Raw genomic sequence first — 26,990 nt, 5'->3', positions numbered from 1 at the left:
TGTGTGTGTGTGTGTGTGTGTGTGTGTGTGTGTGTGTGTGTGTGTGTGTGTGTGTGTGTGTGTGTGTGTGTGTGTGGGGCTGGCATATTTTGGATGCCTCGTCTGTTCTTCTTAACACCAGGTATAACAGTCCTGAGAAGCTGCTGGAAACCAGGAGAGGGCGCTGTGGGGAATGGGCCAACTGTTTCACCCTGTGCTGCAGGGCTGTTGGCCTTGAGGCCAGGTACATCTGGGACAGCACAGGTATATACGTCATTGGACACCTTTTCTGCTTCTCTGCTCAAAGAGGAAAGATGTCAGTTTACTCTGCTCTGTCGTGCTCTTACATTTCTCAGCGTCACTGGATCATACAGACTGTTTAACTTGAGTTTGTATCATTTTAAGTAACGTAAAAGATGAGCTTTAGTGTATATGTTGACAGGACAGGCTCATACCTGCTTGTACATTAAGAAAACGTTATCACATCTCCTAAGATTCCTGCGTGATGTGCTGGTGCACACGTGTGTAAATGAGTCGTGTTCCCTGTGTGTTTCAGACCATGTGTGGACAGAGATTTACTCTGTCTCTCAGCGCCGCTGGCTACACTGTGATCCATGTGAGAATATCTGTGATAAGCCTCTTCTGTATGAGGTCGGTTGGGGGAAAAAATTGGCCTATGTTCTGGGCTTCTCCAAGGACCAGGTACAAGAAATGGACACATGCTAGTACTGTTGTAACACGAATGCTGTTATCTGCACTGTACTTTCTCACTTTGTGTTGAGGTGTAGATGTTTCTGTGTTTAGATATCGACTCCCCCTCAAAGTCAAAGTTGAGTTAAGTGTATATATGAGATTATATTGCTGTCTTTGACACGGCCTCTTTCATGTTTATATCTTTGGCGGGGATAGCCCTCACTAGCTTAAGAACAGCTCAGATAATTACAGCTGGTTGTTTGAACAGTTGTGGGTGTGTGTGGATTTGTGCTGTAGGTGGTTGATGTGACATGGAGGTATTCCTGCAATCATCCAGAGGTTGTGTTGAGAAGGACCAGGGTTCAGGAGGCCTGGCTGCTGCACACCATTAATAGGCTCTCTGCAGTGGTAAGACTAACTCACTTAACAGACTAATTACTGTGGTGTCTCTGGTGTAAAGCACTCACCTGCTGCTCTGTCATTAAAGCGGCAGCAGTTCCTGAGTCCAGAGAGGAAGAAAGAACTGACAGAGAGGCTGCTTGTCGAGTTGGTGGAGTTCATCTCTCCGAAGAAACCTAAAGCAGGAGAGCTAGGCGGGCGCAACTCTGGCTCTCTGGCCTGGAGAACAGCTCGGGGAGAGACCAGAGCGAGCAATGAAGAAACCTCCACAGAGGTACGGCACAACAAAATATGGCCTCTGGCATCGGTTTGAGCAGACATTTAAACAGGCTTCTTGTTATCAGCAATATACTAAATATCCTTTTGATTCTGCTGTAGCTATGGCATCAACATGTACAGAAAATGACACAACAATGCAATAAACACACAGCTTTCTCAGTAACACATTTTGATGATGCGGCCTCTCTTCAGTTGTTGAGTAGATTCACCGTTTGGAAGTGTACATTTTACTGAAAAAGCATGCGTTTTCTTTCCAGGCTGTAGGTTTTGTGTTCACTCCGACTGACAAAGAGAAGAGTGACAGGATGCTCCATATACGCTACAGCGCCTCCAAAGACCAGTACTGCCGAGTGTCCAATGGCTCTGAACTGATCCAGAGCTGGTCTCAGTGCACGTGGAGCACGGAGTCAATTTTCAGAAAGGTGGAACATGATTGGCAGATGGTATGTTTGTTTTTGTTTTATAGCAGTGTCGTTATCTTTTACCTTTATTCTCTGTATATGTATAATTGTCAAGCACTAAGTGAACAAATGCTGGTCTCCTGTTCTAGATGGACAGTGCCAAACCTCTGTTAGAGCTCATTCTACTGAGTTTGTTTTAAACAGCATAGAAAAATACAATTATTTTTTCTGAGCAGCAGTTTAAAACTAAAATACGATTATCAGGTTAGAAAATGTTTAATAACAGTAGGTGTGGAAATGTCTCTTAATGCAAAATAGAGCAAATTCATTGAGTGAACGTGGCAAGAGAAATCTGGATTTCACAGAGTGGATGTGATTGCATTTCTTTAGGCATACCTGGCTCGGACAGAAGGCTCTCCTGCAGGAGGAATCAGCTGGAAGTTTGACTTTGCTCCAGCAGGAATGAAGATAAAGTCTGTCTCTATCATGGCCAGTAGCCAGACCTACCACTCTGGGAAAGCCTGCTGGCATTTGCGCTCGGGCCCGTTTACTGCAGAGTTCTCCGGAGGTATCGGCATTTACATATATTCAACATCCTGTTTTGTGTTGCCATGAAACCACCTGACTTCCTCCCCCACCTTTGAACTCTTAGATGGCAGTGCGCAGTCCTTTTCCAGTCTGTGTGGCTCTTCAGAGTTCATCGTTGCTGCAGAAGTCAGCGGGGGCACGGGGGAAACGGCATGGCAGCATTCTCAGCTGTTCAGACAGAGCTTGAAGGAGACGGAGGAGTCTACGTTTGAAGTCATCGTTCATCTTCAAGATGCTTAACACTTAAAAATACTTGATCACTCTGACATGCAGAGCTGTTTGGGTTGTAGTTTCAGTGCAATATAGAATTCCTCAGGATGATTGGACATGCATGGCCTAATGATGGACTCATTAAGATATGACTTTCATTCCTGTCACACAATTTAATCTCTTACTTTGACTGAAGGCCATTAAACATGAGACTTGCACAGTTTTAACCATAAAGCCATATAGTTTTGCAATGTTTCCCTCCACTGTAAATGTGTTTGCAATTTGTAGTGCGTGGAGACGTTTCACACTCTGTTCTGTTAGGGTCCAAGTACTGCAGGTCTGTTACTAATAAACTGTTTGATGTTAAATCTGCAAATTAAAAATGGGCTGTTTACCTACAATATTCAGTTATGTGTCAGATAGTACATTTAATAATGCTGTGTTGCTCTCATGGTAAGATTTGAATTAACGAAAACACGTGAGGGCGCGTGGTAACCCTGGAGTAAAGGTAAAACGACGTATTCGTAGCACTAATAATATTACGCTGCCTGCTGTGACGAAGCTCGAACGGACTTTTACCGCCATCTTGTGTTGAAAAAAGGAGGAAGGGTTACTATAAATGGACCTGTCCTATTGGTTGAAACGCCGGTGCGTTTGAAAAGCTTAGACCTGATTGGTCGGCATATCTACGAGACGGTTCGGCGTATATCTTGCAGATGGCGGAGCCGGACAGCGGTAGCTGCGGTTAGCTAATACAGGCTTTATGTGTAAATGCAAAGTGTTTAATTAAATCAATTTTCAGAGCGTTTCAGATAAACTGCGCTTTTATTATGTTTCATTTTCACGTGAAATTGTAAACCTATTTAATGCGTGACTTTTGTACAGTATTTATTTGAAAGCCTGTAGCCGGTTAGCATCTTTGTTGGAAGTTTAGGCCTACTGTGCCAGCGCTTGTCGATTTTAACAATAGCTGCGATACGCTCCAATCGTCTGCCTGTTTCGTTGCATTTTTAAGAGTTATCTTTTAAACGACCCAAAAAAGACATGGGATATAGACTGGTCTGGGTGTGTTTTAGCAAGTAAGACATTTTGTTATGTAGACGGACTTTGACTTGGACGGGAACTAAGACCTTTTGCGAGCTAGAAAAAAAATAACAATCACAAAGGAAGATGTCCAACGGCGCTACAGGAAGCGGGGATCTGGCTTGGATGGTAAGTTTGTTTGGCACACGAGTAACGAACTTGGTTTAAAAAAATAATTAAATTTTTTTTAAGTAATAGCGCTATCGCAATACTTTACAATGTTGTTTCAACCCAAGGGCAGCGCGAACCTCGACTATTGCCTCCCGATGGCATTTAAATTTCATCGCCAGCCGGTGTATTTGTTCTGCTGGCTATTCATACAGTTGTTAAGGATGAGACATCTACAGTCTGTTTTTAAATTCTAACTCGGGTACAAAGCAGTGAACTGGGTTGAGTCTTGTAGACGTGAAGGGCCGGGAGGTCAAACGCGACATTCATCCTTTTCTTTTTGTGCCCTGATGGTTCCTTGTTTATGTCTTCAAGCGAAAGTTGGAAGAAGCGTCTCATCGAGACTGGTTTACATGACTGTTTGTACCACTACATGTACGGCTAATACGTGATGAAAAATGCAGTAGGAGATGTATTGAAAATGATCACAAGTGCGAGCCAGCACAGCACTTCACACTACAGTTGTACGGTGATTCAGACCGCTCTCTGCCCTCCCTCAGTCTGACCTGTTCACACCGACCGTCTGGTGTGCAGCTACATTTAAACTTCTCTGCAGCATTGACATTGTTTTAATATCCGACTTTTGCTGTATGAGTACTACTGTAAGTAATACTGTAGTAACAGATTTGAACTAAAGTATTTAAAAATGCAGATGTTTACATGCGCTTCAAAAATCTTGTAACATAGCAGTTACCGGCTGTTGATACGAATAATTAGTTACTTCAAGCACTGCATTGACGAGGTGACTGTAATTAATGCTTTTCAAATCCAGGTCTGTGTGACACACTGTTTACATTCCGTACCATTAGACTTACTGTATGAGTATATTTTACTAATAGGCTGAACTTGAATCTTAGCATTTATCGAAGTGATCGGTGGTTATTATCTGTTGTTTAAGCCTGTTGAATTTATTAATTTGTTAAAACAAGGTGAATATTTTTTTCTGTTGGGATTTCCTGCTTGTTAGTGTATGAGAATATATTTATTAGAATATCATCAATTAATATGTATTAAAGCGTATATAATACTATGAGCATAGTTATATTTATCACTTCATGACCAAAACACATGATTATGAACTACAGACAGAAATTAAACTTTTGTCCTTTTGTTGTTTATTGTCATTAATTCACCACTACTATGAAAAAGTTGTAACAGACAACTTACAATTAAAACTTGGCTAATTGTTATTTTCATTTTATCTGTTACTAACAGTCTGTCACTAAAGCATCTGTTCTTAGTGTGCTTGCACCAACAAGGTGTTTAGCATCGAGATTTTAACAAAACATTTTGCATGTCTCGGTACATTGTGCAGGGTCAGCTTAAAAAGTTTAGCAAATTGGTGGAGAAAATAAAGGTTTCTGGAAGCCTCGTCAGAAATGCTCTCAGTGCAATGGTGGTTGTTAAGTAGAGGTTAAGATTATATCATATTATTTCAAGAAAATTAGAAATAATATTGCTGATGCTATGGAAAAATATACTGAAGTTGTTTTATTGATGTTTGGAGTTTGCAAAAAGAAACACAAGTGTGCGGCGATGAGCGAAATTATAGAGCACTAGAACTGATGAAGCATAATTCAAATATAAGCACACATTAGGTAGTTTGAGTATCGTTTTCCCCAGAAATGTTTAAGTGAGAGTACAAAATAACAATTTAACACTTTGGTTTAACAGTAACTGAAATAACTTCAGAAATCATCAGGAATCTGCATAAATCGTCACATAATAAAAAGGCTTTACACAACTTGCCTCATTCACAAGAGCACTAGTTCTACTATAATTGCTTTCTATCTAACTTACATTCTCCGATGGATGCATCAGAGAGCAACTTGGGTTAGTAACTTGCCCAAGGATATTTGGCGTGCATACTGGAGCAGCCAGGAATCAAACCACCAACCTTTCAATAAGCAGATGACCTGCTCTGCTTCGTGAGCTACAGCCACCCTGAAGCTAATGTCAAGGTTGGAGCTTTTTAACCAGCAGCTTAAAGCTGCTTTTTCCACTATATAACTGCATCAGTAATTTCCATCCACTATTTACTTATCTTGTCATACGCAGTGCAACTAGCGATTACACACCAATACTAGGCAGAGTCATTTGTTTACATTGGAGTCACACATCACCAGCTGCTAATATCTCCTCTTTTATAGCCTGGTTGTAGTCAAAGATGTGTTTTTGGCTCCAGGGGTGGAACATGTCTGTTGGTTCCTCGATCACAGAGAACCATTTTCTTGCATATTTTGAAAAGTGTCATGCTTTGCTGGAGGCTGTTGAAGTCGCTCTCTTTTTACGTGCTGATGCTTTCATTGTGCCTGCTTGTGTTGGTATTTACCTACGAAGAGCGTATTGATCCCAAAGAAGAGGTTTGTAATGTCCTTCAAGAACCCTGGAGAATTCCTGAGGAATGCTTCAAGAAATTAAAAGAAAACTTAAGAGACTTAAGGCTGTGTTGAAGGATAAAGGAGATCATGCCAAATATTTCTAACTTGTTAGAATAAAAAAAAAGTAGAATTGCCTGATTACGCTGTGCTATCCCATCTATGTTTCCAGATGTTTCAGTACTTTTGCTGCAGCTATTTTCCATCTGCCTAGTAAAACAAAGAGATGAAATGTGACTCAAGACGATTCGACAGTAATGTATGTTCAGTAAAACTTAAAGCTGGTATTTTTCACAACTTTCAAACTAAAAATAAAACATGTCGTTTGGAATAAAGATGGTGGATTAGACCCCTGCCCTCCAGTAACAATGAAATTCAGTTCTGTGTATATCCTGGGTGTCTCATACAGCAATAAATGAACTCACAACCAAAACCATTCTGTCTAACAGGAGGCTGCGAATGGCAGAGGGGATGCTGGAAAAATGGAAGGGGCCAAGAAAGGATCCAAGTTATCTGTGGAGCGAGTGTACCAGAAGAAGACCCAGCTAGAGCACATCCTCCTCCGTCCAGACACGTACATTGGTTCTGTTGAGCCAATCACCCAGGTGGGTCCCAGGAGACTGCCTTCTGCTGGTGGCTACAGAACTACTTGCAGTACAACTTCACTGACATTTTACAAAGAGGGCTTCAAGCTTATTTTTGTGTCAGGAGTTTATAGAATAACGATCTTTATTTAAATTTTTTTCTGAAAATTATCTGCTAAAATGATTCTGTCTTCAGGTGAAAATCTGGCTAGAGTAGCACATTAATGGTTGCCTGTAAGTGTGTCGTAAGGATCTCTGCTCACAGTAAAAGTCCTTTGGTTTTGAACTGTCTCCCATCTTTGCTGTTGTGTGTAGTACAGAGCCCATTGTCCTTTGGCTGTGTCATTTAGGAAATGTGTGACAAATTATCTGTCTTTTGCAGATTATGTACCAAAATGTTTGCCCAGTTCAGAAGAGTTAATTGACAAGTTAACACAAGTCTCCTCTCAGGATCTTCCAAGACAGTCCTGGTGCCCAGTGAAATAATACATACAAACGTCTGTCCACCAGTATAGCTATAGTTTAAACCATTCACATTTTAATTAAAGGAATAATCAGTAACTGAATCTATAATTGAAAACCTGTTTTAATGGCCAAATTTAAATTCAGAATCCTATTCCTTCTGTTACTTCCTGAGACTGTTCTGATGAATATAACCTCAACATTCCTTAAAATTACTATTAGAATTAGATTATTGTCATTATTTTTAATGTGTTTTGTTTTTTGCAACTCTTCCAGCAAATGTGGGTTTTTGATGAAGAGATCGGGATGAACCAGAGAGAAATCACCTATGTTCCTGGACTGTACAAAATCTTTGATGAAATTCTTGGTGAGTGATTCCAAACTGTTCTCTAATAAGTGTGTGGAAAAATGTTTCTGCCCCTCGATTAAAGATTCAAATTGTTTAAGAAAACTTGTTAATGTGTGATTAGAAATTTGGATTATTTCGTTTAAAGATGTGTGTGCAGCTGGGCTGTCATCATCGGAGCACATATAAGATCTGTTGTTCAGTTTAAGAAAACACGAGTAAATCCCGAATATGTGTATGAAACATTTCAACATTTGTCTTTTACACACTATATGAGGCATTATCATTATAATGTTGGTATTATTCACTGAGTCAGGCTGTTGTTAGCACTGTTCTGTTAGCACAGTTAGCACTGGACTTGATGTGTACAGTATTTCTATATGAGCCTATTTATGACCTATTCAAAGTCAAATGTGTTTGAGGTAGCACGCAGTCATAGCTGCGGCCTTAACTTTATTTGGAGTCATGGTCAGTTAGCATACACTGGCTTAATAAAGCAGGCTGCATGTTATATATTAGCCTCTCAGACAAATGTAGAGTAATACTGTGTGCAAAGTGCAGCAGTGTATGAGCTTTGAGATGATGCCACCCAAACACTGGGAGGGTTGTTGGTGATGGTTTTCCTGCATACTTGGCCCTCTTGGCCTGCATGTTTGTATTTGAATAATGACACTGCTCCATTGTCTGGATATTAATGCCATGACTGTGTAATTATATAGCAGGCAACGATCTGAAACATTTATATTTCTAAAGAAGCACTTTCAGCAAAATGGTTTGTACAGATTAGTTTTATTTGTAATTTCATCCAAATATGATATATGTTATTTTTCAGTTTAGTGTAGTGATGAAATGATTGATGTTACAAAAGTTCATAATACAAACAAGTTCTAAAAATTTCAGATTGCAGTATGTTCTGCTGCACTGTGAGTTATACTCACACGCAGTAAAATATCTGAAGATATAAAATTGAGCACTATTTTTGGTACTTCTTGACACATTACAGAGCAAGCATAAAATGGCAACGATCCCTATTTGATGACGAATGTACGGTTATGCAAGGCATAAAATTCTCTATCATTTTGCTGTTATTTCTGCTCATCGTTGCTCACAATGTGTGTTGTTGCTGTACGCTGTGTATACATGCAGCCATGGGAGCCTTTTTTTTTTTTTTTTTAATTAATAAAATAGACATTTTATTAGCAAACGTGTTTGTCTTAGCGGTGGCTCAGTAATAATGTGACTGTGCTGTTTTTGGGTTGGTATGACCACTTGGCACAATTAAAACAGTTAAACAGGTGTTCATTCCCAGGTAGGGATGTGTATCGTTTAGTTTTTATCCGATACCGGTGCCAAACCGGTACTTTTGAAACGGTGCCGGTGCTTAAACGGTGCTCGAACCGGTGCTTAAAGAATGGAGAACACAAACTTTGTCCAAAAACCTCTTATGTTTTTATTTTTAGTCTCTTTTGTTCTGCAAAATGATAACCAAGTTAGCCTTTTCTGTTGATACAACATACCTCCTTTGGTTGGAACCGGTGCTTAAACAATGGAAAACTTTGTCCTAAAACCTCTCATGTTTGGCTGGTTTTTGTTTTGTAAAAAGATAACAATGTTAGCCTTTTTTGCAGCTGTAGGGCATTTATGGTATCACTCTATCAAACAAGAAGACAGCCGCATGTAACTACGACGGTGTTTGCTAGTTCACCTTACATGCATTAATGTAATAACGTGGTTAGCCTACTCAACATAAATTACACACGAACAACATTTAGCTACTCACGCAGAGAAGAACGGCTGCTGCCATCATCATCCTCATCATTTCTGCTACACTGGCAGGGCTAGGGGCCAGGACTCTCCTCTTCGTGTTTTTGGGGGATGTTGCTAACTCGATAACAGGCACCACACCTGCAGTAGATGTGCTCGGTGTGAGGTCTCGCAGCAAGCTATCAAATACGGTGCATTTCTCAGGTTTTAAAAAAACACAATGCGTCGCCAGGTGTTTCATCAGTATTGCACAGTATTAGCTTAAAGCACTTGTTGCAGGCTGCTGAGTTTGCATCTTTTGCTGTGAAGTAAAGCCAGACTTTTGACCGCTTCGCCTTGGGCATTTTTAGCGCTGCTCTAAAAGAACGTATGTACCTGGGCCCGCCTACTATCCTTGGAAAGGTAAAATGATTGGCTAGAATCCAAAGTGTATGACATCTCAGGAAAAAAAGCACCGAAATGTGTGCTGCTTTTCGGTCTGGTTACTACCGTTTATGTCAGAACCGATATCACTACCCATCCGTATTCACAGGTCAACGGACAGTGATAAAGACTTTATAATAAAATGTGCGACAATCACATCAGTTCAGGGAGGGGATACATTTAGGCTCACAGACTATGTAGAACAGTGCAAAGGCTTCCAAAATTCCAAGATAACCACTCCAGAGGTGTGCTTACACAGCGTGTTTTTCAGATTTTGTAAGGTCTGTAACTCTTGTATGAAATATTGTACTGCAAAAGAGATTAAACTGATTAAACTTGTGATATATCTCTTGAATTAAAAACTGCTAAATGAGAGAGGCTAAACCTGAACTCACCATACACCAAAGAAACAACTCATGTGTTTCTTTGGTGTATTAAGAGTTTTTTCATGTGCAGAGGTGTTTTTTTCTGTTCTCAAACTGATCTCCCTGTTGGAGCTCAGTCTGGGAGGAGTTATTTTTTTCATCTCATCTTTCCTCATGTGGTGCATTTTCCATTGTTATACCTCTCTGACCTGTCTTCCCCATGTGATGTTTTGTGTAATGTATGTATGGTCGGAGGGTAAGATGGCGCCGCCATTGCGTGCAATAGGTCGGCAGCCTTATGAAATTTCCCCTTGTGGGACTAATAAAGGTATATCAAATCAAATCAAATTATTTTCATAATGGAGGGTTTTGTTCATCCCAAACTGGGTGTGACAGTGGACAGAGGCTTCCACTACAAACAACTAAAACCAATGTGAAAATGTGCTCCACACAGAAACACTGTTCTGGGTTTGTAGTCTGTGCTGTGTCTAACTATACTGGATGTGAAAGCATCAGGTAGTTGGTGCTCTCCATTAAAAAATGTACAACATTGTCCAAGTGACATTTTTCTCTTCTTTTCAGCTCTATCTGAAATGTGTCTGCTAACCACAAACTTTGTGTTTGTGGTTAGCAGACAGTCTGAAGACTGTTACTGTAAGAGAGGGTGGTCTTAAAGATAAAGTGAAGATTAAACCATGCCCCTACGTAAGATAAATAATTATTGATGTGAACTGTGAGTCGGTGAGCACGGAGTCCAAGGAAATGATGGATGACTGATGACGAACTGCAGATCTTGATTTCGCGGACGACATTGCGCTGCTCGGATCTACTCAACGCTTCATTCGCAATTTGACCGCTATACTGGAAAATGATCGGACTGCAGATCAGCACTGCCAAAAACAAAGTCATGCGGTTCGGTTATGCCAGAGCGAATACTCCGGTACTTGTTGGCCACCGCCTGCTTGATGAAGTCTATCAGTTCATGTATCTGGGCAGTGTGATAACACCGGACGGTGGCTCGGACAAGGACATTGCCTGTCGGCTCGGAAAGGCAGCATCGGCCATGCGTAACTTGAATCCGGTTTGGAGATCGACCACCAACTCAATATCATCCAAAGTCTGTTTGTTCAATACGATAGTCGTACCAGTGGCTATCTATGCGAGTGAAACATGGAAGTCGACGGCAACAATCACCCGACGATGAATGTTTTCCAACAGCGCGGCCTTCGACGGATTCTCAAGATTTCATATCAAGATCGTGTTACCAACAAGGAGGTCCTTCAGTGCACTGCCTCACGACTGCTAGAGGACGTGGTATTGGAGCGATGATTTCGTTTCGCCGGTCACGTTCTTCGCCAACATCCGGAATGACTACCAAAGATAGCCATGTCATGGAGACCCGCCCGGGGGTCACCGAGCCGTGGACGACTAAAACAGACGTGGGGACGGTCATTCATTGAGGACCTGAAAGCGGTCGATCTTTCATGGGACGAGGCTGAAGATGTGGCTGCAAACCGAGCTCGCTGGCGATCCCTTGCCGCCCAATGCACCATCCGGTGTGGGGGGAACTAAGTCAAAGTAAAGTGAACTGTGATTTATGCAAAACTGCTGCAGTGGACTCCCAGGAATAAATCTGTGGAAATTGATATTCATAATGCCTCTGTCAAAGGTTTTGACCATGTCCGATTACTAAAAATCATCCCAAAATAGGTTTTTGAGATAAATTCTGAACACAAGCGTAAATCTTGCCGAAATAAAGTAAACTACAGCTCATAAGCCGTGGTAATGGACGGCTGCTGGGATACTTTTGTTCTTTCAACTTTGTGTTTTGATGTTTTGCTTGTTGACAGTCAATGCAGCTGACAACAAACAAAGGGACAAGAACATGACTGCCATCAAGATCACCATTGACCCGTGAGTACATCATTTTATATTTACCTCATTACATTAAAAATAATGCAGCTGATCTTAGGAAGCATGTATTTTTCTTTGAGCCAGTTTAAACAAGCTGCCTCCTGTGTCCTCCTGAAATTTATATCTGAGGCAGAGGAACTGGTTATGGGTCACTTTGTCAAACTGGGGAAGCTGAAAATGGTTTTTTTTTGTATAAAACACTCTGGAAAGGTTACATATAAGTGTGGAATAATACATTTCACTTATAAAAGATAAAAGGATTCACACTCCTTTAGTGTCAATGTTGAAATAATATTTTTGCAGCCATTATTACAAGAAAGAAATACCACAGGGTTATGACGTACAGTGAAAAGTGTAATACATTTCCCTGATGATGAGGTCAACCCTGTGTCCACATTTATCCTGTATTTAAACTTTTTATACTGGTTTTAGTGAATCCAACACCATTTCCATTTGGAACAATGGTAAAGGAATACCTGTGGTGGAGCATAAAGACGAGAAGATGTACGTCCCAGCTCTCATTTTTGGCCACCTGCTCACCTCCAGCAACTATGACGACGAGGAAAAGAAGGTCACAGGTGAATGCAGACAGTCTGACATCACTCAGTTGTTATTGTGAATGCAGAAAAGTTACTGAAAGCAGCGTTGCTGACTGTTTGATTGGTTTCAGGTGGAAGGAATGGCTATGGTGCTAAACTCTGCAATATCTTTAGCACCAAGTTCACAGTGGAAACAGCATGTAAAGAGTACAGACACAGTTTCAAACAGGTGAGATAACTACAAACTTGCTTACTGTTACTTCCTCACAGCAGTACTTTTCATGCTTTATTACCACACATATATGTTACTAATGTATATCCGGTTTCTGGGGTTTCATAGTAACCCTGTTGCATGTTTCATTATATTATCATTTCTCATTCTTTTGGATGAGAAACTTCACAAGTTGGTTTTGCAGATTTCTGATTTATTTATTTTTTTAACACGTCAACTTTTCTGAAGATCAAAAGAATTTGATAATTTAGCAACAGATAGACTTTGACACCACATTTGTATCTGTTAGGAGGCTGAGAGGTAATATTGGCGGCCGTCAGTATTTTTCCATCAAAGCTGCAAGTGCTGAACACGGCCCCAATTTTATAAACCTGTATATTTCTGAAGGTACTATTCACAGTGGTTCAGAAGCACTGAGTCAGTTCTCTTTCCTGTTCACGTGCCCAAACTGGAACATAATTAACATATGCCAGGGGTGAAATCTAAAAAGTTACATTCAAATAATTTAGAATTGGTACAAATAGTAATTGTTTTTATAGCCTTTTTATTAAGTGGTCCAATCAATTTTACGTAAGCTAGAGTATCATTATAGTAGTGTTTAAAATGAGGCTAGTGTATTTGCATTTGTGGAAATAAAATTGAGCTAAGATAGATTAGAAATCCACTAAAGGTGTAAAGATAAAAGCACATAATGTTTACAAACATCAGAAGCAAAGGGACAACGAACTGTGAGGTGTTTAAAACAAGGACGTTTATTTATCAAAAGCATTAATCAGTCTGACATAACACTATTCACTATTTCACAATGAAAGTTCAACTTTAGTTCAACTTGTTCTTCATGTTTTTGGCCACCAGATGCCACCAAAGAGGGCCGTATTAAAAAGCTTTGAATAGTGAACCCCGTCTTTAACACAAGCTTCAGAAAGTTTCAGTTGGCCTCGTCACTGGAAACGATTGTATCTGCTGACGCCCAGGTCTTCCTGTAGCTCTCCACAGGTGCTCCTCAGCTCTTGGACAACGCTTCTGATAATTCTTTATATTCCTCTGTCTGAAACCTTGTGGGGAGCACCTGGCTGTGGACAGTTTATGGTGAAATGAGGATCTTTCCACTTCCAGATTATGGCCCCAACAGTGCTCCCTGGAACTTTCAGTAGTTTAAAAACTCTTCTGTAACCAATGCCATGAACAGGTTTTGCAACAATAAGGTTGTGAAGGTCTTAATTTTACCCATCATGAGATGTTTCTTGTGTTACATGTTGGCAATGAGACGTGTTTTTATTGGCCATCAGTTGGGACTGAACCAGCTGATAGTAATTTGCAGGACTGCTGTCGAATTAGTGACAGATTTCTGCTGGTGTCATGACTGTCCATGCCTTTTTACACCTCCCTTTCTTCATGTGTTCAACACCCTTTTCTGTGTTTCATTTCTCATTATTACATACAACTTAATTTAAGGACATCTATGGTCACATGTGTGGATTGGATGGGTCGTTACAGACGTCTAGTGAGAATTTTCATGAGAGGTGAAACATCTTTACAAACATAAAGAAGTCCACTTGTCTGGGTTTTACAAGCACAGTTATTAAGACACCAAATGTTTTCACATTAAGATTTTTAGGTTCACTCAATACAGCAAAGGGGGTCCAAGTTTAAGACTCCTGCACATGACCATGTCTAAATACCAGGTATGTGTATGTTATCATTTGCTTCATCCTCCTCAGACGTGGCAGAACAACATGACCAAAACCTCCGAGCCCAAGATTAAGTTTTTTGATGGAGATGACTTCACCTCTGTGACATTCCAGCCGGACCTGTCCAAGTTTAAGATGGAGAAACTGGACAAAGATATTGTAGCACTTCTTACCCGCAGAGCATATGATGTAGCTGGCTCCTGCAGGGGAGTTAAAGTGTCTCTGAACGGCAAAAAATTACCTGTAAGTCTCATTCTATGTCTTCCCTTATCGTGCCACACTAGCTAACCATAAAGTAGTCATTTGTTGTGTTCGTGTGTAAAGATTTGTCACTGTATATGTTTGCATAAATATAGCAAAAACTGTACCATTGAGTGTAAACATCAATGCTGAGCACTGAAGGTGAAATTAGTATGTGTTTTGAGTTAACGGGATGATAATGGGTGTGAATGTTTAATTTTAAAGAACATGGATGTATCAGACTCTGATCTTCACATCACGCCAGTTTGGATTGTTTAAATGAGAAGTGTTATGTTTGGAGTATAAGGACTTTATAGCCTCCTCAGTACGTGGTTCTTGTGTCGTGGCTACTTCTACCAAAGTTTGCTTGAAGCAAAATAAAGAGAACTTAATTGCCAAGTTGAATATCACATATGTTCAATAACCCTTCTCTCTTTCACTGAAGGTTAACGGGTTCCGCAGCTATGTGGACCTGTATGTGAAGGACAAACTAGATGAGACAGGCGTGGCCCTGAAGGTGGTGCATGAAACGGCGAACGATCGCTGGGAGGTTTGCCTCACCATGAGCGAGAAAGGATTCCAACAAATCAGCTTTGTTAACAGCATTGCCACCACAAAGGTATCTGCATATGAGTAGTAAGCTGCAGAAGTGTAAATGGCTGTCAGAAGTAAAGAAAGTTCCTTTAATGCTGAGACATGTACGTTTTAGGGTGGCAGGCACATTGACTATGTGGTGGACCAGATTGTAGCCAAACTTATTGAGGTGGTGAAAAAGAAGAACAAGGCAGGAGTGTCAGTTAAACCCTTCCAGGTGACGTCACTGGGGTTCTTATTTATACATTGGTTTCAATTCACAGCTTCATGCTGAAAAACATTTAATCTTTCTGTCATTTGTACTTCAGGTGAAAAACCACATCTGGGTGTTTGTGAACGCACTGATTGAGAATCCATCGTTTGACTCCCAGACAAAGGAGAACATGACACTCCAGACCAAGAGCTTTGGGTCCAAGTGCCTTCTGTCAGACAAGTTTATCAGGGCTGTAAGGACATTTCTCACTTCTTTTCAAGCCGTCACCATTGTTTGTACTTAATCTTTTCTCATGTAAAGTAGCTGGACTTCAAAGACAAAACGTTTGTCACCTACAGGCAACCAACTGTGGGATTGTGGAGAGTATACTCAACTGGGTAAAGTTCAAAGCTCAGACACAGCTGAATAAAAAGTGTTCATCTGTGAAGCACAGCAAGATCAAAGGCATCCCGAAGCTAGATGATGCCAATGATGCCGGTATGTAACTAGCTTCATTATTTATTCAAGTCTAAAATGAGGAATGTCCACAAGCAGCTACCTCTTAATGAAATCTTACAGAAGAGAGTTGCATGGTGCACCGTTGGGTCTGATTGGGTCATAGCGATGTCATTTTCACAGTTTTCCTGAGACTCTACACTATGCAGTAAACCTGCTAAAAATATGCACTTCAGGTGGACTACAAGCAGAGAGAAGGACAATAATGCATGAAAATATATTTTAAAAATATTAGTCTATTATTAGACGAATTCTTAGTTAAAAAGAATTTGCCATGTCCGACTGTGCGGTGTGGAGGTTCATCGCTTGTGGCTCAGCTGATGTGTTATTCAGACCCAGTTTGCGTTCACGCAGTAACAACTAAATTAAAAAAAAACAAATTGAATTGAAAACCATGTGATGGTAGCTGTGGAAAGGTGCCAAGTCCTGGCAAAAGAAATCAACACCTGTTTACAGCATCATAATCATCAAAATGAAAAGTGTGTCAGATGTGGAGTAAATATAAAATGTTAGCCTTCTGAATTACGTTTGTGTTTTTCTGAGTTTCCTCTTAGTCTGGGACCGGGTGCTTTTGCACATTATGCTGTGGAGCCACTCATTTGTTATAGCTGCAGGAAAAACTCAACACGAAGCTGCTCACTGCAGCTAACTTAGTAATCCTCTTCATATCTCCATCTTAGGTGGCAAACACTCCTCTGAATGCACACTTATCCTCACTGAGGGGGACTCGGCAAAGTCTCTGGCCGTCTCTGGACTGGGAGTCATTGGTCGGGATCGTTATGGAGTATTCCCGCTGAGAGGCAAGATCCTGAATGTGCGAGAGGCAACACACAAGCAGGTACGAGCCTGAGCAATAATGACATTTCACATGTAGGAAACAAAAGCAGGTGAAACAGACAAATGCCAGTTCACGTGATAACAGGACATTGACTCTGTTCTGTGTTTTCATCCATGTTGTCAACAGATCATGGAAAACGCCGAGATTAACAACATCATTAAGATCGTCGGGCTCCAATACAAGAAGAGTTACGACGACCCAGAGTCGCTGAGGTCCCTGCGCTACGGCAAGATCATGATCATGACAGATCAGGTGAGCGGCCTCACGGACACTCGCTCACAGTTCTGGTAGGACTCACAGCTGCTCAGAAAATAGCAGTAACTCTTCTCCTTGTGCACCAGGATCAAGACGGCTCCCATATCAAAGGTCTGCTCATCAACTTCTTCCATCACAACTGGCCTTCCCTGCTGAAACACACCTTCTTGGAGGAGTTCATCACACCCATTGTCAAAGTAAGGGAGGCACACCATTACCATTTTATTAAACCGATCAAGCAGCCTGAAACTTGAAAAATATGCAGGGTGATATTTGTGTGTTGGACTCAGATCATTCAGTCAATCACGTGTCTTGTTTTGCGTGTCGTGACAGCGGCGAATAGAGCGACTTGCAACACATTGTGATAAAGATTCCTCCTCATCATTTATTTCCAGGCTACTAAGAACAAACAAGAGCTGGCCTTCTACAGCATTCCAGAGTTTGACGAGTGGAAGAAACACACGGAAAATTATAAAACCTGGCATATAAAGTACTACAAAGGTTTGGTGTTTGAATCATTTCAGAGACGATTTTAGAGCGACTTTTGAAATCACACGTTTTTGCCTGAAAAATTGTTCATTATAAAAAGATCAATTTTTTGTTGCAGGTTTGGGAACAAGTACAAGCAAAGAAGCAAAGGAATACTTTGCTGACATGGAGAAACACCGGATCACATTCAGATACACTGGTGCTGAGGACGACGCTGCCATCACTCTGGTGAGCACGCCGTACTGCTGCTAGGACAAACAGACTATGAAAGCAGCCAGTAATTATAGCATACATTTGTGCTCAGGGTCTGTTCAATGTGCTACTTTGATTCAGGCCTTCAGTAAGAAGAAGACGGACGACAGGAAGGAGTGGCTCACTAACTTCATGGAGGACAGACGTCAGAGAAGGATGCACGGCCTGCCAGAGGTTTGTATGGAAGAAGCTTTCATTTGCGTGCTCCTCTCACAGAATCCTGCTAACTCAGCAATATTTGATTTGGGTGAAATGGAGAAAACATAGATGAGTTATTGCTCTTTTCTCCCCCTCCCCTCATCTTCCCCACCACCCAGCAATACCTGTATGGAACTCATGCCCGACACCTCTCCTACAATGACTTCATCAACAAAGAGCTGATTTTGTTCTCCAATTCTGACAATGAGAGATCGATCCCGTCTTTGGTTGATGGTTTGTACACTTCCTCCACCTTTTAACTGTTTGGGTTTTTTAGCTGAGTTTTCTTTTTCACAGTGAAAGCATCCCTAACATACCAACAAACACATAACGTCAGTATTTTATAAATGTATGCGAGGTATAATCAGCCCTGGATATTTCAGCTTTGTAAATGTTGGTGTTTGTGTTGCTTTTAGGTTTGAAGCCGGGTCAGAGAAAAGTGTTGTTTACCTGCTTGAAGAGGAATGACAAGAGGGAAGTGAAGGTCGCTCAGCTGGCTGGTTCAGTAGCAGAGATGTCTGCCTACCATCATGGAGAGGTGCAGTCAAATCATTAAGAACGTTATGAACCATCGTACGCAGCACAGCGTGACATTTCTGTCCACGCATCTCTGAGTTTCTAACTATAAACTGATACCCGGGAAAATACTCGCTGCTCCTTTTCAACACCACAGAGAGGATATTGACCCCGTCCTAAAAAATGGCTGAGAAGAAAATGTGTTCATTTTCAACAAACTTCTCATTCTTAATAGAATTTTAATGGAAGATGTTTTTTTTTTTTTTAGTCTTGATGTTTTATTTATTGTACAGATTACACAGATACAATATAGTAAAATATATTTTCAAACCTACAAAGGATACACGGGAATATCTGAAAGCATATTAATAACAACTGAAACTTTTTAACCTTTAGATATTTACCCTGAGACTTTAACACTGCGACTACCCAAATTCATGTCTTTTTCTTTCTTTCATGCTTCTAGCAAGCTCTCATGATGACCATAGTGAACCTGGCACAGAACTTTGTGGGCAGCAACAACGTGAACATCCTGCAGCCGCTGGGTCAGTTTGGTACTCGCATCAATGGAGGAAAAGATGCAGCCAGTCCTCGTTACATCTTCACCATGCTCAGGTACAAATGAGTCCTGCATGTCTTTTAATTCAAATGTATTTTTCTAAAAGGTTTCTCCTCTGACACCTTTAGACATTTTTGGCTTCCACTGCATAATTTTCATAAATGTTGTCCAATTTCCCACAGTCCTCTTGCAAAGCTGTTGTTTCCAGCAGTGGATTCCAACCTACTAAAGTTTCTGTATGATGATAACCAGAAGGTGGAGCCAGAATGGTACATTCCCATCATTCCAATGGTGCTAGTGAATGGTGCCGAGGGCATCGGGACAGGCTGGGCCTGCAAGATTCCCAACTATGACCCCCGAGAGATTGTCAACAATATAAACAGAATGCTCAAGCATCAGGACCCACTGCCAATGGTAAACATTGTGAACAAATAAAAGCACGCCAAGTACGGAGACAGATGAAAGTATATTTTAAAGATGAAACTGCTGGTTCAGATTAGCACATCAGCTATATATCAAGCATATTTCCATATGTGCAGAGTTTAAAATGTCTTGTGGAATCTGGAGATGGCTGGAGCTGATTTGTACCACACACTTACTTTATATCACAAATCTTAGTAAAAGAAACTGACAAGTAGATAAGTCATAGTGTAAACTGCTTGTTCGCTCTACCTCTTAACTGTTTACCTATACAGTAAAACTTGCCATATCTTAACTGATTGTAGTGGTTGAAGGTAGGTCGAAAGCAGCTTGATGTTTCTATGGTTCTGTCAGCCTCCCAAACAGGATCACAGGAGTGTCCACAGGGCACGTGCAGGAAGTGCCACAGAGTCCACCCCTCAGCTTGTTCACGGTTGTCAGCGGGGCACACACACATGCTCATTCTGGTTCAGGGGGTTGGGAAGCTCATCTGTAACAGGGAGGTTGCTGGTTCGATCCCCCAGGTCTCTGTCCTGGTGGTTGTGGGCATCAAATTATAGGATGGATGCAGAGAGTCGGAGATGTGAACAAACAGTCCTCATCAGCACGCTGTGCTTCTGATTTCCACAAACTGCTGTGGTTTGTTGCTTGAAGTGTAGATAAAGGCTTTAACCTCCCTGTCCTGATTTCCTTCTACCCACAGCTTCCTAGCTACAAAAACTTCAAAGGGATAATCCATGAACTGGGTCAGAACCAGTATCTGGTCAGTGGAGAGGTGTCAGTCATAGACAAGAACACCATTGAGATCACAGAGCTTCCTGTTCGGACTTGGACACAGGTACAGTCCAGGTTGTTTTCTCGAGAGTGTAAAGAGTCAAAAATGATCTGGAATATATTTTTATGTCTGTCTGTATGTTTAACCGTTTTGTATGCAGGCGTACAAGGAGTCTGTGCTGGAGCCCATGTTGCAGGGCACTGACAAGACGCCAGCTCTCATCAACGATTACAAGGAATACCATACAGATGCTACAGTGAAGTTTGTGGTTCGCATGTCTGAGGAGAAGCTGGCCCAAGCAGAGGCAGCTGGCCTTCACAAAGTCTTTAAACTGCAGTCTAGTCTCACCTGTAACTCGATGGTAGATATTCCCCTGGTTTATCTTGCTCTGCTTTAACCACAGCTGTTGTCTTAGAACTGTTTCATTTTTTTAACTACACCATTCTCAGGTGTTGTTTGACCACATGGGCTGTCTGAAGAGGTACGATTCAGTCCAGGACATCCTGAAGGAGTTCTTTGAGCTCCGCCTGCACTATTACAAACTGAGGAAGGACTGGTTACTGGGCAACCTGGGCGCTGAAGCCGCCAAACTATCCAATCAAGCTCGCTTTGTACTCGAGAAAATCGAAGGAAAAATTGTAATCGGTAGGAACACAGAAAATCCTCCAACACCCACGTGGCACACAGTACGGATTCCTTTTTTCTGTCTCACCGTTTGTTTTTAACCCAACCAGAAAACAAGTCCAAGCGTGAACTCATCCGCATGCTGGTGCAGAAAGGCTTTGAATCTGATCCAGTTGCTGCCTGGACCAAGGCTCAGGAAAAGGTATCACAGAGCTTCTAGAAATATTCACACATGATTGGTACTGAACACAAACACTGCAGGGAGAATCTCTACAACACACTATTTATTTTTCATGCTTTTATCCGCCAGTCTCAAGAAGAGGATTACAAGGACGGGAACGAGAGTGACGGTTCAGTGGACTCAGGGTCCACATCAGGCCCAAACTTCAACTATATCCTCAACATGCCTCTGTGGTGCCTGACCAAAGAGAAGGTGGACGAACTGCTTAAGCAGAGGGACCAAAAGGTATTCTATAGATCTGTTCACAGACTGACATCTGTCATCCTTACATGTAAGAATATGTAGACTATAACGTGTTGATTAACAGAGTGAATGTGCGTGTTTGTGTGCAGAGAGGAGAGCTGAATGACCTGCAGAAAAAGTCTCCAGAGGATCTGTGGAAGGAGGACTTGACGGTGTTCATCGAGGAGCTGGATGTAAGTTTGCACATCGTACGGGCAGGTGCAGAGGAGAAAGCATTCACCTGAAATGTGTTTGTCTTGTGTTGTTTAGGTCAGTAGATCCATAGAGTTTGAACTCTTGCAGCAACTGTCCTTTGTTTTTTTTGTGCAGGCTACTTTTGTCCAGAGTTATTTTATCTGGTAATCTGCTACATTTAAACCATGACTCATCGTTTTGTTCTGCCTCTCAGAATGTGGAAGCCCAGGAACGAGAGGAGCAGAGCTTAGGCAAGGCCATCAAACTGGTGAAGGGTAAAGTGGGCAAGCCCAAAGTGAAGAAGATGAACCTGGAGGAAACTATGCCTTCACCGTTTGGCCGAAGGGTGGAGCCTCCAACGCAAGCAATTAAATCTGACGCAGCCAAAAAACTGATCAAAAAGAAGAAGGTAACTTTTGTGTTTCGGCTTCAAAGTTGACGTAGATTTCATGACAGCATTACTAGAACACAGTTACACAGGTGTTGTTCTCTTAAAAAACCTAAAATACTTCCTGAGAAAAACAAATATGAGACTAAAACACTTTCATGTCCAAATAAAGGGAATAAAGGTTTGTTGCATTCTCCTCTCAGGGTGACTCAGACCCAGCACTGAAACTGGAGTTTGATGAGGATGGTTTGGGTGGTGAAGGCGGAGGTGGAGAAAACATGGCAGCCAAACCGAAAGCTCCCCGAGTGAAGAAGGAGAAGAAGGAGCCCGGTCAGTGCAGAAATCATTCAGTTACACAGCGGTTAAGTCAGTGTGCTGCAGTGAAAATGACGAATCATGCTGTGTGATCTGGCCATGCATGGATGCTGTTTAACACTACAGGTTTCATCCCTGGTTGATGATTTACTGCAGTTTAAAAAGCACATGGAGGAGCTTCACTGTATTATGTGAACACTCCAACAGGCCGGCTGGTAATCTTGTTCACTCTTATACAGGAGCTCCTAAAGTGAGAAAACCTCCTGCACCTAAAGGTACAGGTGCTCCTGCTAAAAAGGTAAAGAAGAGGAACCCATGGTCTGACGACGAGTCCAAGTCAGAGAGCGACCTAGAGGACAGCGAGCCCATCATTCCCAGAGAGACCAAGTCCCAGAGAGCATCGGGTACGGTTACAGTCACTGTGAACATTCACTGTCGTCCCTCCGATCATCGTGTTCATTTCGTGTTCAGTGCAGAGCATAAATGCATTGTTAATGATGTCATTTATTTGTCTTTCTGTCATTAGCGAAGGAAACGGTTTAGACACCAAGAAAGTCTAAAGCAGCCTCTGGGTGGTTGATGGGATTTGTTTGAGTCAGACACAAAGTATTTATTAAATGTGCATTTCACTGCGCCAAATGTGCAAAATGAAAATTCTCACACTGTGCATCATGCATTTATTTCCTTTTGTTTCTCCTTTAAATCCACTCAGTCTTTGCTTTATTCCCCCGTCTGCATCAGGTGGTTGCTTAGTGTGACTGGTTAGCGTTTCATTTCAATCCGAAGCCAGCTCCTTGATTTCAAACCACCCGGGGCTAAAAATATCACTCAGCTTCTGACAGGAGTCTGATGTAACTCAGCTAATTATTGTACATCAGAGTGGCATCAGAATCCCCGGCAGTTATAATGTGGTTTCACACAGACCCTGCTCTCATCTTTCAGCTTCCAAACCAAAATACACATTTGATTTCTCGGAGGAGGAGGAGGAGGAGGAAGAGGCAGATGAAGAGGAGAACGCAGACGACGAGCCGCCTCCTTCTCCAGCGAGGTCGTTCAAAGACGACTTTGCTTTCCCAGGCGCTAAGGACCGCTATAATGACCATAATGATGACAATGAAGACGATGACAACGATGAAGCATACACGTCACCCAAACAAAAAGCCGTGTAAGGTTTAGGAATAGTTCACTACGTTCAATGATACTTTCAGCACCTGGATTTCCACCATTCGTGTTCTTGCACCCACCACACACACACACATGTCTGCGATTCATATCTTGTGGGGAGATCTAATTGACGTGATGCTTTCTCTAGCCCCTTACCCTAAAGCTAACCCTGTCACTAAAACCACATTTTGAGTCTTAAAAATGCCTTCAATGGGTTGTTGGTCCCCACAAAGATATGAACACACACACGCACAATCTCTCCCTTCTGACTTGGGCAGTATTTTACTGTTGAATATGTTTCTTCTCCCTCTCTGCAGTTCAGCGACTGCAGCTAAAAAGAAAGACGCAGCCAGCATCTTCTCATCCAAGGTAGCTGCGTCTGAAAAGAGCAATGAAAGCGGTGAGTATCACTTGGGAGTCTGTGTCTTTGAGAACACTCCAGACTGAAACAGATGGGGGGCTACAGCTTCAGATGATCACGCCTGTGCTATTGTTGTCAGTGAAGAACAGGAAACAGGCTTCAGTTAACACAAGCTCACCATAATTGGACAATAGAAGCTTGTAGGGGGGAACGAAACACTGCCAGGTCTGATGAGCCTCGATTTCTTCGACACAATTTGAACTGCAGGCTCAGAATTTGATGTAAACAACTCAAAACATCCTGCTAGCATCAGTGATTCAGGGTGTTGGTGTTACGGTGTCACAATATGTTTTCTTTGGGTCTCTTACTATGATTTGAGGATCAACACAGACCAACGGAGCATGTTTCTGACCAGTTTATCCCATTATCTTCTGGTGGATGCTTTCAGCAGGATAGCATGCTGTTACAAAGCTGCAGTCATTTCAGGACGACGAGTTCACTGTACTCAAATGTCCTCTGTAGTCCCCCGATCTCTGTCTAGTAGAGCTCCTCAGGTTTGACTAAAAGAAGTCTGGAGCAGATTTGGATGATATACAAACAGCCTGATCTCTCAGTGACCTGCAGACACAACAGCAGCTGAACGCTCATGTTTTTGTTGTAGACGAAGCAAAGTCTGACAGCGACAATGACAACAGCCCAGTGTTCACTTACTCCAGCAGCTCTGCATTTGACAAAGCATCTCCAGCAAAGAAAGGTCAGTATGTCCAGGAGAGAGCAGTGCACTCCTTACCACACAGTGACAGTCTGTTATGTTGTGTCAAGATGCTGCTGAAGGCTCAAATGTGCCACAGTTACTGACCCATGCACGTGCAGCATTTGAAAACCAGGTGTTTGTTTTCTGTAGCAGCTAAGAAGCCATCTGATGCAGCTCCTAAACCTAAGAAACCACCAGCACCAAAAGCAAAAAAACCCGATAAATCCATTTGGGACTCTGACTCTGATACTGGCTCTAAGAAACCATCACCAGCTCTTAAAGGTAAGGCACAAAAAGAAGAAGAAGAAATGTAAAAAAGTCACAGTGCAGGTTGTGAGCTTTTCTTACCTTGTTGCAGGTAAAGGCCGGGGGAGGAAGAGGAAGGGCTCTGGCTCTGAGGACGAGTACAGCCCCATGAAGAAAATGTCAAAGCCTCCGGGGAGAGTAAGTGCATAGAGACGACATTTTACTGTTTGATTCTGGCAGGCGGGGCCACGCTGAACTGGTGACCTGTCCAGGTGAAAGTCAACCTTGACCTGGACAGGTCACCCCACTTGTGTTTTTTACACCATCAGCCAAAATGGACTACCAAGTTTGTGACTGTAGCAGTTCAAATTGATACCCTAAAATATCAGGCGAGTGTGAATCTGGGTGATCTCAACCTCAAGGTCAGAGGTCGTGTTTGCTGATAACTTGAAGAAGAGGTAGCATAGGAATTTCAGGCTACGTCCACACGTACACGGGTATTTTTGAAAACTGAGATTTTCCGTTTTGGTTTTAAAAAATAATCCCGTCCACACATAAAGGCAGAAATGAAGGAAAACGCTGCTATGAACATGCCAAAGCAGCAGGTGGCGCTAGATTCCTAACCGTGCAGAAATGTTGGCCAATCAGAAGTCTAGAAGCCTCAGTGGGAAAAAGTAAACAAAGCTGGGGCATAGAAGCAGAACGAGTCGTATGTGTAGACGGACAGTAACTGTGTGTATATGTGAGCATTTAAACACTGCAGAGAGTAGAATTAACAGTAACAGTATTGTAGAAATTCATTTCACCGAAACAATAACGTGGCGCACAGTGTGACGTCAAAAAATGTGCACACCTTTGACGCTGTGTTTTCTGCGTTTTTCTCGTCCACACGTAAACGCAAAAACGGAGTTTTCAAAAATATCCAGCCTGGCTGGAGTTTTTAAAAATCTTTGTTTTCCGTGACCGAAAACGCCGTTTACGTGTGGACGAAAGGTGCAAACGCATAGAAACATCTGCGTTTTCAAAAATACCCGGGTACGTGTGGACGTAGCCTCAAACTGACACCACACGTGTTTCTACCAAAGAAATCAGACAAGTGATGTCAAGGTCAGAGGTCGTGGTTTCTCAGTCTTGTGAATTTGATTACTTGAGAAGAAGGTGATGTAAGCTGTTGATACCACAGGTGCATGAGAGGGACTGCTGGCCACCGCCAGTATTTATATAGAGAAAAACCCTAGAAGGGATTTTAGTATCCTCAGTGCTAAAGTCATCCAAGCACAGAGGCCTGAAGTGCTTCGCTGATATACTGTGGGAGGCTGTTTTATGTGCGTCCACCTTTGGACACATCTGTCTGAAGTTAACACACATAATACAGCCAGGGTGGAATAAATGAGAACTGTCATTTGAGTGAATTCTATTATGTTTCCTCTCTTCATTCATAACAAGTATCATGTAGTCGTGTTACGGTTTTGCTTCTTTAATAAAGCGTCTGAGTCTCGTGGTGACGTGAACGATTAACACGAGGGTTTGATTCTGTGCAGAAGCCTCAGAAACCTCCGTCAGACGACGAGGACGACAGCAACAGCATGAGCGGCCTGAGTGCTCTGACCCGCGACCGGCCAGGCCGCGCCAAAAAGGAGGTGAAGTACTTCAACGAGTCGGAGAACGAGGAAGAAGACGACGACGACATGTTTGATTAAAGTAGCCCGCCGTCACACAAACGCCACCTGTATAGAAATCTGCCCTTCCTCCTCCTCTTCCCCACAGACTTTTGTACATTTCCTGTTACATTTTCTTTTCATTAATGGTGATGTTCAATGATTTTTAACGTGTAGATGTTTTACACTTGTTATTATTATACATATACAGGTTTCTTTTTTATGCTCATTGAAACGTTCTGTATTTGTCTGAAGCAGCTTTTAGAAGTTTAGAATGCAGTGCTTTAGCACATTTTAATTGTTAAAATAATATGTACCTTTTGGAACATGAAGTTGAAAGTAAATGCTGAAATGTCCCCGAGTCTGCTGGTTTCATTCTTTTATTACTGAGCCGCTGCGTAAGAAGACAAACTGCTGATGTCAGTTTACACTGACGCTAACACATCTCAGTGTCTGCTCATTTTAAATTGTCTCCAGTG

The 26,990-nt window shown here is 41.9% G+C and overlaps 2 protein-coding genes across 3 annotated transcripts in view; both read left to right on the top strand.

The window, feature by feature from the left end:
* ngly1 (N-glycanase 1) overlaps window positions 1–2,956 on the top strand; it is an 8,335-nt gene extending 5,379 nt beyond the window's left edge. The window contains exons 6-12 of the mRNA XM_005748884.1: window positions 122–243; window positions 536–681; window positions 970–1,080; window positions 1,160–1,345; window positions 1,608–1,793; window positions 2,142–2,319; window positions 2,404–2,956. Coding sequence (XP_005748941.1) covers window positions 122–243; window positions 536–681; window positions 970–1,080; window positions 1,160–1,345; window positions 1,608–1,793; window positions 2,142–2,319; window positions 2,404–2,579 — 1,105 coding nt within the window. The 3' untranslated portion in view covers window positions 2,580–2,956. The remainder of the gene's footprint in view (window positions 1–121; window positions 244–535; window positions 682–969; window positions 1,081–1,159; window positions 1,346–1,607; window positions 1,794–2,141; window positions 2,320–2,403) is intronic.
* A 264-nt stretch (window positions 2,957–3,220) lies between these two features.
* Window positions 3,221–26,867, top strand: top2b (DNA topoisomerase II beta). 2 transcript variants are annotated; one of them, XM_005748880.1, is made up of 36 exons: window positions 3,221–3,761; window positions 6,628–6,783; window positions 7,501–7,591; window positions 11,973–12,036; window positions 12,469–12,614; window positions 12,707–12,804; window positions 14,529–14,741; window positions 15,184–15,357; window positions 15,448–15,549; window positions 15,641–15,778; window positions 15,885–16,023; window positions 16,722–16,879; window positions 17,006–17,131; window positions 17,221–17,331; window positions 17,530–17,635; window positions 17,742–17,851; window positions 17,957–18,049; window positions 18,193–18,307; window positions 18,490–18,611; window positions 19,056–19,204; window positions 19,331–19,562; window positions 20,272–20,406; window positions 20,504–20,704; window positions 20,793–20,988; window positions 21,078–21,169; window positions 21,278–21,433; window positions 21,541–21,624; window positions 21,840–22,034; window positions 22,217–22,343; window positions 22,568–22,732; window positions 23,271–23,493; window positions 23,810–23,892; window positions 24,515–24,607; window positions 24,761–24,889; window positions 24,966–25,051; window positions 26,395–26,867. In XM_005748880.1, exons 1-36 carry the CDS (start codon window positions 3,720–3,722, stop codon window positions 26,551–26,553), a joined length of 4,809 nt encoding a protein of 1,602 aa, XP_005748937.1. In that variant the 5' UTR covers window positions 3,221–3,719; the 3' UTR covers window positions 26,554–26,867. The 2 variants fall into 2 exon arrangements, with proteins under 2 accessions (XP_005748937.1, XP_005748936.1); XM_005748879.1 differs by having other exon boundaries at window positions 24,758–24,889.
* Window positions 26,868–26,990: the final 123 nt, after the last annotated feature.

Source organism: Pundamilia nyererei, unplaced genomic scaffold (genome assembly GCF_000239375.1).
Source record: "Pundamilia nyererei isolate P.nyererei 1_Seehausen unplaced genomic scaffold, PunNye1.0 scaffold00232, whole genome shotgun sequence".
Lineage (NCBI taxonomy): Eukaryota > Metazoa > Chordata > Actinopteri > Cichliformes > Cichlidae > Pundamilia > Pundamilia nyererei.
The sequence above is the reverse complement of the archived record's forward strand: the minus strand, read 5'-3'. Positions and strand labels throughout refer to the sequence as shown.

Coding starts and splice junctions, on each gene's coding strand:
- top2b (XM_005748879.1), top strand. CDS start 3,720: ATGTCCAACGGCGCTACAGGAAGCGGGGATCTGGCTTGGATG. Junction 6,784..7,500: donor CTGTTGAGCCAATCACCCAG/GTGGGTCCCAGG, acceptor CAACTCTTCCAG/CAAATGTGGGTTTTTGATGA. Junction 12,037..12,468: donor ATCAAGATCACCATTGACCC/GTGAGTACATCA, acceptor TACTGGTTTTAG/TGAATCCAACACCATTTCCA.